This window comes from Cydia fagiglandana, chromosome 10 (assembly GCF_963556715.1).
Source record: "Cydia fagiglandana chromosome 10, ilCydFagi1.1, whole genome shotgun sequence".
Classification (NCBI taxonomy): Eukaryota; Metazoa; Arthropoda; class Insecta; order Lepidoptera; family Tortricidae; genus Cydia; species Cydia fagiglandana.
In genome coordinates, this window is record NC_085941.1 from 9516606 (window position 1) to 9528819 (window position 12214).

Consider the following 12214-nt stretch of genomic DNA (forward strand, 5'->3'; position numbering starts at 1 on the left):
GTATGTATTAATCATGTGCCCCTCTCCTCGATCGACATCCACTTCTCCACATTCTACTAAGATGCTACTATTGGGACAGTTTTGCACCTAAGTGTATATATTAATGGGTCTCTTTCTTTGCCTTTCGTTCTGATACGTACTGTTAGAATAGAGGCAGAATTTCTTAATTATGTATGGTTCCCTATTTGGAGTTTCCATAAGAGGAACTAGAAATATTCGAAAAAATAAAAATGTTTTTTTCTACTTTTCGATTCTAAATTACAAAATAACCGTAAATTCTAAGTATATCATATGTAAGGCTGATTTGTAGGAAATTTTAAATAGTACTGGTATGTATTAATCATGTGCCCCTCTCCTCGATCGACATCCACTTCTCCACATTCTACTAAGATGCTACTATTGGGACAGTTTTGCACCTAAGTGTAGGTCATACCGAGCAGCTTTACTATGGGACCAAACCCCGAAAACGCGGAAAAATATTGATTGTTAACTCAGTACGGTAGCCGTTCTCAACAGCCAACCGTTATGTGTAAAGGCTTTGTTTACAAATTAGGTTCTAAACTAGCTAGAATACCTAATACTAACGCTAGTGTAATAACGCCACAAACCGTGGAGCGGAAACCATCAAACCACTAAGCGTAGCTACGTTTTTATGGGAAGGTATTTTTTACAATAACACAACAATTCAGTCATCATTATATTTAATGAGTCTGTTATATACAAAAGTTTCGGTGGATATAGTCAACAAATAGCATGTTTTGTACATTCATTGAAGCGGTTGGCTAGGTATATAACTCGGTTAGCTAACTTTGGACGTGAAGCTGTTTACACATGAGAACTAACATGTTCCTCTTTATGTGGCACTGGACATAACCTTGTCGAGTAGAACTCTTTTACAGATGTAGTGCATAATTGTTAGATTCGTATCGTCAACGTTCGTATTCGTCATGCTAGTTCAGTCAATGTACTCTTTTGTACCGAGACTGACTGAAATAGCAAGACACGTTCGTAAGTTTCCGTGAAAATACGATGGATTTTAGTTTAGTACGATGTTCGAAATAATTAGTGTTAAAGTAGGTTTTTTTTATATTGTTCGACGTGATCACGATCTATGTGCTTTAAAACGTACAGATGCATTAATAATTTTCTAAATCTTTAATTTATACTACAGCGCGTATAGCTCATGAAATATATGTCCGAAATTGTCTGAATCCGAGTCTAAGCGACTTGGAATACACTCAGCACCACATGTTGAACAATGTTTAGTTACGCTTTTAGCATTGAGCAATTTTGATATTGACATTTTAGATTTCGACTGTACGAAAATAGGTATGGCTGTAAAGCAAGCATATAAAACACACTTAAATAAAAAATATTCCATACAGCATACAGCGTAGCATTATAAAATCATATAGCTAAGATAAAATATGTACTTAATGATGGATGAGCCAGTCTAACTTATAAAAATGAACCAAGCATTATTTACGAGCAAAAACTACGCCAAATTACGGGTGATTTTGCAACGTAATGGCTTTGTTGGGTTCAACTTTCGGTACGCCGACTTGTTTACCGATATGTTTATTAAAACTTCTATGCGATTGTTTAGCCGATTAATGCGTAAACAGCGTTTCTTAGATAAAAAAACAATACTTATTAACCAATACTGAATTAAATACATAACATTTTTGCAAAGTAAAATTGAACTAGATATTAAAATACATAGACATAAATTGAGTCTTAACTAAATATAAACCAATGATCCTCGGACATTTGATGCGTTTTGGACTTCATCACATTGGCATTAATTGTCTAACCCCGGTATAGTTCACATAACACTTTTTTTCAATCTTAAAAACATAATAACACTTTTGGTTTTTTACATAAAGCTATAACAACAGTAACATTACTAACTTTCAGAATAATCCTTAATAAGATTTTTTTATACAATTTGTAACATTATCCCACTTTAATAAACCTTACAAATGAAAACCTAATTTTAATATTACATGTTTCATAATAGGCATAATATCGTTATTAATAAAACATTATAAGTGTTACAAAACAAATAAACGGTATTCGTATTATATTTATCACATAATACCATTTCCTACGTCCTTAAACCCTTACGCGCTCCTATACGTACAACTTACAGCTAAATTATGCAGTTTATTGACAGAAAAATATCTATACACAATTACACAAAAATATATTAATATATAGGTACTCTGCGTCCGCTACATGAGTGGCAAGTCCCAGTCCCGGGAGTCGGAAATTGACTGCGTTGCGTTACTCACTGTCTCCTAAGTTACTACCCGCTTATTTACATAGTCTCGTTCGTCGCCATGGCACGTGGAACGATGCAGGTCTACACTCTACTTCAAAATGAGGATATCAATAGGATGACATAGATTTCACGGCGGTTCACAATTCATTTTATACCTACCTAACGCCGTCGAGACAAAAATCTCAACGAAAATGACCCCGAATGCTACCAGCGAGACGTAAACAGTATCTAAACTTCACAAGAAATATAAGGAAAAAGCCAAGCTCGAAAATTCAACACATTGCTATAGCAAGTTTCAAAATGTATCTTACAGTAAACACATAATACAAATATACCGAACTATTCACGTATCATTAAAACGACTTATAGTCTTCTTAGTTCTATCGTACAGCAGTTCATTTGCCATAGTTACTGTAAGGTTGACATTTTCAACCTTATGTCAATGACAATAAGGGAATAGTTGCAAGCTACGTTTAAAGGATAGAAAAATAGAGGATAGCGAGGAAGTGTTCGATATAGTATACGTAGTCAGTGCCATGATTGTTTCAAACCCTACCTACTTGTGTATGTACAATAGTGCATTATTTAATGGTACTACATATTTACAAAACGACTGCATTTGAAAATACTGGATTCTTTGTGTATTCCACTATTAATAGGAAAATATAATTCTAACACGGAACTCTATAAAATTAGGCATATTTAGATAAATTAATCATTTATTGTCTCTTTTAGAAATTTCAACTGTCAGAGGAAGTACGATAGATATGGATTGTTGAAAGGGGGTCAGATGAAAGGTTCTAATATTTTTTTGCTTTTTATATTGTTTTGAATCTAAGTACTTAAAGCTTATAAGTACAAATATTATTGCTAATGACATTTTAGACTTCGTATCGACCACCATCGCACTTTCCAAATTATATTATTGTTATAAGTACATACATTTTCCTCTTAGGTCGTGTTGTCAACCCCCTGTTTCTTCTTACGCATTTCCCTTTGAGTATTGAGTGGTAGTTCGATCGGTGTCGCCGCTAACACCACAACGCACGTTACATATGGCACGTCAGAATTAGTTTCCTAGACAAAAGTGCAACGAATCTGTGTAAAATTATTGCTTGCAGTCAATTCCACTATCGTACCATTCTTATTAAATAGTTGAATATCGTTTTTAACATATTATATTTATTTAGAATCTCTTTAACCGTCTCATGAGTCTTTACGGAAGCCGTGGGGTTAGTTGAGACTAAAAGGATTATAAATGTACAGTCAGCAGCAGAAGTTGCTAAGCGGGCGAGGTGTTCATAATTACCTGTGTCAAGCTCTTATAGTCTTAACAATAAAGTTGCGTCAAGAACATTTTGAACAATTCTCCCGCTTAGCAACTTCTGCTGCTGACTGTACAGCTCACTATACTGACTGTATTCTCACTATTTCTATAGATGGAACAAATGTTTTATACGGTATACTTATAGTTCTATTAATTCCAAATATCCCCACGCTTTCCTAATGGGCTTGCAAAACGGTATTTATCGATATTGGTGTATTTGTCGTTAAAACACTATGGTAAAAAAGAAAAACGACTTGCGGTAAAAATATCGGGTCATAATTGTCAGTGGTCTTTGCTAGTATCTTCGGGCTATGAGATCGTATTTTTGTTATTAATATAAATACCGAAGATACATAGCAAAGAATTACTTTAAAATTAAACAAACTGAACTACGGGTTTTGTCTGATCCATACATCAATACAATCTGTACACATTTAATTAAAACTTAGGTTAGTTTAATGAGTAATGACACAGCGATGTATTTGCACATATGTAAAACTCATATGTATTCGGTAATTAGAAAATGAACCCTCAGGAAAAGACATACGGTAGGTTTTACTCTAAAGCAATTGTTAAATGTTATTTTCAACATATAGGTATCATTAAGATTAAACGTACTTTTTGCTTAATGCCAACAACGCTTTATATTATTATAACTATACTTATACCTATACCTAGTGTGAAAGGTAAGGTTTTATAAAACTGCCATTTAATAATGCTTCTTATGGCAAAGTCGCTAAGGTCCTTATCAAAATATTTGTACAAGTTTCATAACAGCCTTTATATGGAGCCTAGTAACTATGCCACATTGAGCATCCATAGCAGTTTTATTTCTCTTCTTATATGTGCAGTTTTCTCTCGTGAAGTTGATCATTTCTGATCAATCTGATTAATGAGCCAAGTTACCGGCAGCGCATTCCTACTAATCTTTGTACAATGTACTCATGAAGTCATACACTGGTATGACCATATTTACGAGTGAAGTGTGTGCAACTTCTGTAGCGTCAAAGAAAACTATAAGTACCTACAGTATTCACGTTCGCGCGCACCAATTCGCTAGTTTATACTTTATCGCGACGCGTGAATACCAAACTTATCACATTTATCTTTAAAAAATATACCGCGATTTCACGTACCGCTACGTATACCGATGTGCCGTCGGAGAGTTTCCAAAATTACATAATTTCGGAAACTTCTATATTCAATAATGAAATTTTTCATTTTAAACAATTTTCTTTTCTTTTATAGTTTTTTTGGAAACTTTCCGCAACTTCGCACACCCGGAGCTACACATAAACAAGACACGTTTACTCCCCCGGCTTCTCGAACGTTCGAAGCGAATCCGACCTTAACATCAAGTCCTTAGAGCACACTTTCCCTTTGGCTGAGCTCGGCGATGGTCGGGCAGTCGGTGGGCGAGGCGGCGGTGCGCGTGATGGCGGGCGCGCGCATGCCCATGGTGATGGGCGTGTCGTCGGGGTCCTCGTCCGCCTCCTCCAGGTCCTCGTCGATGGGCGTCAGCACGTCCACCGGCTGCTGCACCTCGTCGGGTTTCCTGAGAAACGTGTTCAAAAGTGAGACCTCTCTATTTGCCACCCGAGAACGTCTAAAGGCCCCTGTACACAACCAGCGCCGGCCACTCCAAGGGACGCAGCCATGCGGTAGAATGTGATACCAATATCACTTGCTCCCTCAAACGCATAGATGCGTCCCTTGGAGGGGTCGGCGCTGGTCCATTGTGTACAGGGGCCTTAATATCTACTAAATCCTCCAGACTCTGGTAACACTTAGCTACTGCGACGCTCGCCGAGGCAGGTTAATATTGTTGCTGTAGATATTTGCAATTTTCAAAATTACTTCGCTCTCTAAGTTACACAATGCTCATATATTTTTAAGAAGTTAATAAAGGCTCGAATCTATCTAGACTTAAGAGATAGAAACAAATATTATAAGTAAAAAAATAAATAAAGAAAAAAGTTACTATACAGTACAAATAAATGGATAGTTATTTCAATCGCAACAAAGATATATTATTTTTATGCTGACTTACCTTCTGATTCAGAAGAAGTTCTGAACAAAGGAGCAGCGAAGGAGGTGAGCGTGGCAGCGAGGAAGAACGCGGCCGCCATGTAAAACGACGCGTCATAATTCCTCGTGGCGTCATACACGGCGCCGGCGAGCGGCGAGCCCACAATGGCGGCCGCTCCACGGTAGAAAATGAGCAGAACTCTATTTAACTACGGTACTATTTATGTAGAAAGTGAGCGATTGATTTAAACCGAGACAATTTACTGTACCTACCTTCTAAACAAAGGAGCAGCGAAGGAAATGCTATAGAGGCGAGCCCCCGATAGCTGCCGTGCCACAAAACAGAATGAGGAGACCGGACTCTCCCGTAGAAAGTGACCGACTGATTTTTACCGAAAAATTTTACTATATTTACCTTCTGAACAAAGGAGCAGCGAAGGAGGTGAGCGTAGCAGCGAGGAAGAACGCGGCCGCCATGTAAAACGACGCGTCATAATTCCTCGTGGCGTCATACACGGCGCCGGCGAGCGGCGAGCCCACGATGGCGGCCGCTCCACGGAACAGGATGAGCAGCCCGAACGCGTTCGTCAGCTTGTCCAGCCCCAGCAGGTCCACCAGGATGATGGACGTCAGGGAGATGTAGCCCGCTGGAAAATTAAACATATCAGTCAGTTTGCTTGGCGATATTAGTCCAAATCGTTAACGAACATTTTGAACGCCCCCGAACAGAACTGCAGATCTACCAAATCGACAAACGAGTACTTTCTTTATATCGTTTTTTTTGTAATGTAATGAATAAGTGTTCCGAATATTTGCGATATATCTCTCAAATACCTCTACGCAGCTTCACGCATGAATAAAACCGAAGAAGAAGGCTATAACTAATAGAATAGTGTCTATGAACTATTTTAAGTTTTCGAGTTTTTATGTTAATATTACTTACAGATAGCGATCCCAAAGAATATGGCCACTGCGACATAAGAACCATAAGATGCGCAGAATGGCGTCGCGGCAACAGATATCTGAAAATAGCAAAAACATTTTTAAATTATTTGATTGTGTCATCAATGACGTTATGAACCTAGGAATATTTACAATAAAGTCGTATTTACCGTGGCAATGACAAGGCAGACATTGTTGAGCAATAGCGAGTCCATCCAGGGGAAGTCAGCGACCCAGCCGCAAGCGATACGGCCGATTGTGTGATGCCGATATGAACCTAGTAACCTTTACATAAAGTCGTATTTACCGTGGCAATGACAAGGCAGACATTGTTGAGCAATAGCGAGTCCATCCCGGGGAAGTCAGCGACCCAGCCGCAAGCGATACGGCCGATTGTGTGATGCCGATATGAACCTAGTAATATTTACATAAAGTTGTATTTACCGTGGCAATGACAAGGCAGACATTGTTGAGCAATAACGAGTCCATCCAGGGGAAGTCAGCGACCCCGCCGCAAGCGATACGGCCGATTGTGTGATGCCGATATGAACCTAGTAATCTTTACATAAAGTCGTATTTACCGTGGCAATGACAAGGCAGACATTGTTGAGCAATAGCGAGTCCATCCAGGGGAAGTCAGCGACCCAGCCGCAAGCGATACGGCCGATTGTGTTCGTGATGCCGATGATGGATAGAAGGAAAGAAGCTTGCGATGATTCTACACCCTGAAATATACAAATACACAATATTAGTCACAAGTCTGAAGAAACATATTTATTCAAATTGACGAAAGGTATAAGAATATGTTTACATATCTGCATAATAAAATAATGTATTTGATTTTAAGTATGGCTGGCTAGGCTAGAAATTTAAACAATTTTATTGAATAAAGTTAATACAGTTAGACATTGCTTAGTTTATTACAGATATGTTCATACTACCATGTAATATGGCATTCTAGTTTGGAGCAAAGCAGATGGTCTGGTGGCAGCTAGCTACGGAAATAGGTATGCGATTCATAGAGCAACGAAATCCCTCTGGTTAGTGTGCCATACTATCATTATTTATTAATCCGGGCGCCTGGCAGCTGTTCAGCGGTGAGAGTGAATAGACAACAAAGGGGTTGTAAAATCAATTGAAGGTGAGCTCTAAGTTGGTGTGATAAAATAGCTAATTATGTATTTAATTCAAATATAACAATGCCAGGCGTTTTATTTGGGGGAAAAGTAGTGCCAAGTGATGAAACTACACAATCCACTTTAGCACCTGCATGAAGACCACGAACAAATTGCACCTGACTCACAATTGCTTTACGCATAGTCGTATATGTCTTCTACTTTCTGTACTCTGTCACAGAATAAATAATAGTACTTCTCTGTTCAATTACGTCTAGGTAAGTGTTAAGAAAAAGTCATCATGGGCAGAGGGAGGACTTGAAGGGTTGGTATTACGTACATTCATCATAGCGGCGTCCACGATGTACACGAAGGGCACGTACAGGCCCGCCATGCCAAAGATGTTGGATACTCCGATGAGCATGAAGGCGGGGTCGCGCAGCAGGCTCATGTCCAGCATGGACCCCAGGGCGGACTTGAAGGATTGGGGCAGCGATAAGCACGGGCATAGGTCGTATTCTGAAATACAAAATGTATTTTTTCTCATTTTATCTTTATTAACCTGTCTTTGTTTAGCTCTACGATTGAGTGGTAGAGAATATCAGTAGGCATTGAGTAATCAGCTCAAAACCGACGGTCGTTGTGATTGAACCCCCGGCTGGTGTGAATGAGTTTCTCTTTTATGCACGAAATATCATTAAATATTCTTTTTTATTGTACTTTGTTTATTTTACTTTAGATCCAAGAATTACATCACAGATGGAAACATGTTCTATTTGGTAGAAATATAATCTTGCATATTCGAGAGATAAAGAGGCAGATAAAGAAATTTAAATTTTCGTTTTTTAGTGTTCCGTGCAAAACTTTGTACACGGAACACTTATGGGATCACTTCGGTCTTGCAAATCAGTTAAATGCGTTTTTAGTAGGGTCTGGTTTTCTTTCTTATCGATTCGAAAATAGAGCTAAAGCAAATAGTGAACTGACGTTCTTGAGCCTCCGCGTCCCCAGCCTGCCGGCTCTGCGGTAGGCTGAGCACGGAGTTGCGGTAGGCCTGCAGGCTCTTCTGGCTCTGGTACTGCGGCAGGTTGAGCACGGAGCCGGAGTAGAAGATGTCCTTGCGCGACATGGGCCGCACCATGCGCGATGGCTCGCGCGCCGCCACCGACAGCTTGGAGTTGTACATCACGCTCTCCGTGTCGCCCTGGAACGTATTATAAGTGTAAGGCCTGAGTGCACGCTCGAGTTGGGCGTGCAGCGGGGCGGGGCGTGCAGCGTGCATGTTAAACAAATGCAAACGTATAGGAGCGGCCTTAGTGCACGCTGCTCAAATCACTTGTGAGTTCGACGCCATGCTGCACGCCCCGCCGAACACTCCGCTCCGAGCGTCCACTCAGGCCTTACACTAAGAATAAGAATAAGCACGGGCATAGGCCGTATTCTGAAATATACAATTCAAAATAAATACGAGTATTTTTGCACTTCGTTTTTCAAACACGAAGACCACCTGTCTTTGTTAACCTTTATGATTGAACGATAAGATGTAATTAGGTATAAGTAATCTCTGGTATCGTGCGGCCTCTAAACCGAAGGAAGTTTAAATTGTGTTACACATCTATTGTGTTACCTACATTATAATTGATAGGCGCCTAGGGAAGTTTGTGAAGCTGGAAGAGTCAAAGACTTTGGAGCCTTTATCTTAAGATTAAGTCGAAACTTTTATTCTTAAAAAGTTGTTAGACTTGGATCTTCTGTTATATTTAATAAGTACATTCCTAAGAAAAATTTGCAACATGTTTCAAGTTTTCAAATTTATTTATTACTCTAGTTATAATAACCATCAATATTAATTGACCTTGCCTTTGTTGTAGGAGTCGATTCATTATCTGGTTTCAAAAAGACTCTTAGCCATATAACTTGATTCACGATTCAAAATAAGTCTCTTAAAAAATACCGGAGTTCTTAGTTTCTATCGATGACATAAAATCCGTTTTACAAATAATTACAATATTCATTCAAAATTCTAAGTCCAATAACTACTTCAACTACTTCAAGAACTAGGTACTTCAAGAAATAAAAATATTAAATGAAGCGAATGCTCCTTTGGACGACGAATTATTCTATTTCATATACAGGATAATGGGAATAGATTGCACTTACATCGATTCTGTATTGACTATTCATGGAAGTTTTGGACGTGGCTTTAATAGCAGCTAAGGACGGTTTGAATCTGAAACAAGAAAGCGAAATTAGTTATCTACTTAGGGTTAGACCGACGTAAGTCTGCAACGATTTTGATAGCACACGCTGTGCAAGTGTTATTTATACGTCATAATTTCATAGGAGTTTGACGTTTAAAGTAACACTTGCACAGCGTGCGCTATAAAAATCGTTGCAGGCTTACCTCGGTCTGAGTATACTTAAAATTACTAACACTCACAAAAGCAACAGCTACACAACATGCGACATTTTCCTTGCAAAAACACATCAGTGAGCTTTAGAATATAATACGCTGAACAAAGTCGACGGCACGTTCAAAGATGCCTGGTTGCTGTCGCCTGACCTGACCTATCGCCGGTGTTCTGCTGGCGCTGGCATTCTAAGAGCGGAACGGAGCCGTTCTTAGACAACCCAACCTCGGTGCCTGCGCCATATAATAAATAATAGAAGAATAAGAAGATACACTAGGTACAGAAGATTCACTTTCTAACAAAACGCGTCTGTTACCGTTACGACAGATATGACCGCTAGGTGGCCACAGCGCCACGCGCGGCTTATGGCTAGCCACCAAAATTGGTGTGGGACGGATGTACTTGTAGCTACCTGATGCAAAGCGACGAAATCGCGGAGTGAGCCACGCCTGCCTGCGCTTTGAACGCGGGGAACAATACCTTGCCGCAATATGATCAAGCATTATATGTAAACAAGATCCCATGACGTCACCATAACATTCCTTGTCCACCACCTAAATAATAGTCGTCTACGGCGTAGGTACGGTAGCGTAGACTCTACGCTACCTATCCCCTGACCTATCGCCGGTGCTCTGCTTGCGTCGGCACTTGAAGAACGGCACGGAACCGTTCTTGGCAACCCGTGTACTAGGGGCGCTAAACACGTGCAACAATACATTGCGATCTGGTTGTCGCCATATGATTAAGCATTTTAGATGAACAAAATCCCGTGACATCACGTAAACTTTCCAAGGTACCTCATGTAGGTACCTAAAAGTCCTATTGCCCGTGACTATAGGCATTGAACATATTCGACATTATGTTGCAGGATACATGTTTGCTGCCATAGGTACTTTCAACAGCAACATCCCAACACCACATCATCTCAAGCTCCGTTCCACCACCTGTATAAATGTCTACGCTACCTATCGCCTGACCTATCGCCGGTGCTCTGCTTGCGTTGGCGGTCAAAGAACGGCACGGAGCCGTTCTAAGGCAACCCCGGTGCCTGCGCTCTGTACGCGGGGAACAATACCTTACCGCAATATGATCAAGCATTATAAGTAAACAAGATCCCATGACACGTCACCATAACATTCCTTGTCCACCACCTGTATAAAAGTCGTCTACGCTACCTATCGCCTGACCTATCGCCGGTGCTCTGCTTGCGTTGGCGGTCGAAGAACGGCACGGAGCCGTTCTTGGGCAACCCGGGCGCCTGCGCGCTGAAGGCCGGCGACGACACGTTGCGGGACATCTGGTTGCCGCCGTTGGTGACGCCATTTTCCCCCTAGAAATATAACGAAGTGTGACAATCTGAAAAAACAAAAGTCTACGACAAGTTCGACGGCAGTGTTCTTCATTTTTTTTTTTTTGGAATCGAAAAGTGTTTCGGATGTTTTGAACTTTATTAGATTGTGATCTTAAAATTTCAACGTCTTTTATCCAGAATAAGAATAGAAAACTGTGTAGGTAACTGTTTCGTTTTATTATTGTCAAAAATGGTGGTAAATAAAATATTTTGTCTCTTTCTTTCTATCGCGGCTATACCTATAGAAAAAGTCAAACGAGTAAATACCTATTAATAATTTGACAGTTCATATTATCTGTTTTATTTGTTACAGTTTTTCTAGCACCAAGAATTCACACGGATAGGGATTTTATCATTACGTGCATAAAATACAAAACTTATGTATGGAAGTGTATTAGGTATTTTGTACACAATATCTGACTCATGAAGTATGAATTGTGTATCATTGAAACAAATGTTTTTCATTCACTAACTAAATACACGCCAAAAGATATGAAGAAAGTTATGTGTTATAAATATATTTATGACAAACCTATGTTAGGTGACAGAATTATATTTTAATTTGTTTTTGCATGTCACTTTCTATATGCAAGAAAAAAAAGGGACCATTTGAATTAACATAAGCATGTATTCTTTATGAAACAAACAGGCCATTCGGACGTATACTATCAGAATGACATAACTGATGTCATTTAGCTATCGTGCATTTCGTTCGTACTTACTTGTCCATACATACTGTTAACTTATGTGTAAGTT

General features: G+C 39.5%; 1 protein-coding gene across 1 annotated transcript in view; it reads right to left on the bottom strand.

Moving 5' to 3' along the window:
- Positions 1-684: 684 nt before the first annotated feature.
- The window catches only part of LOC134668154 (monocarboxylate transporter 12), a 59984-nt gene continuing 48454 nt past the window's right edge, over positions 685-12214 (bottom strand). Inside the window, exons 7-15 of the mRNA XM_063525672.1 lie at positions 11283-11437; positions 10726-10803; positions 9857-9926; positions 8684-8900; positions 8037-8215; positions 7163-7306; positions 6583-6661; positions 6055-6286; positions 685-5166 (exon numbers count right to left, since the gene is read on the bottom strand). Of these exons, the coding sequence (XP_063381742.1) occupies positions 4974-5166; positions 6055-6286; positions 6583-6661; positions 7163-7306; positions 8037-8215; positions 8684-8900; positions 9857-9926; positions 10726-10803; positions 11283-11437 (1347 nt within the window). The 3' untranslated portion in view covers positions 685-4973. The remainder of the gene's footprint in view (positions 5167-6054; positions 6287-6582; positions 6662-7162; positions 7307-8036; positions 8216-8683; positions 8901-9856; positions 9927-10725; positions 10804-11282; positions 11438-12214) is intronic.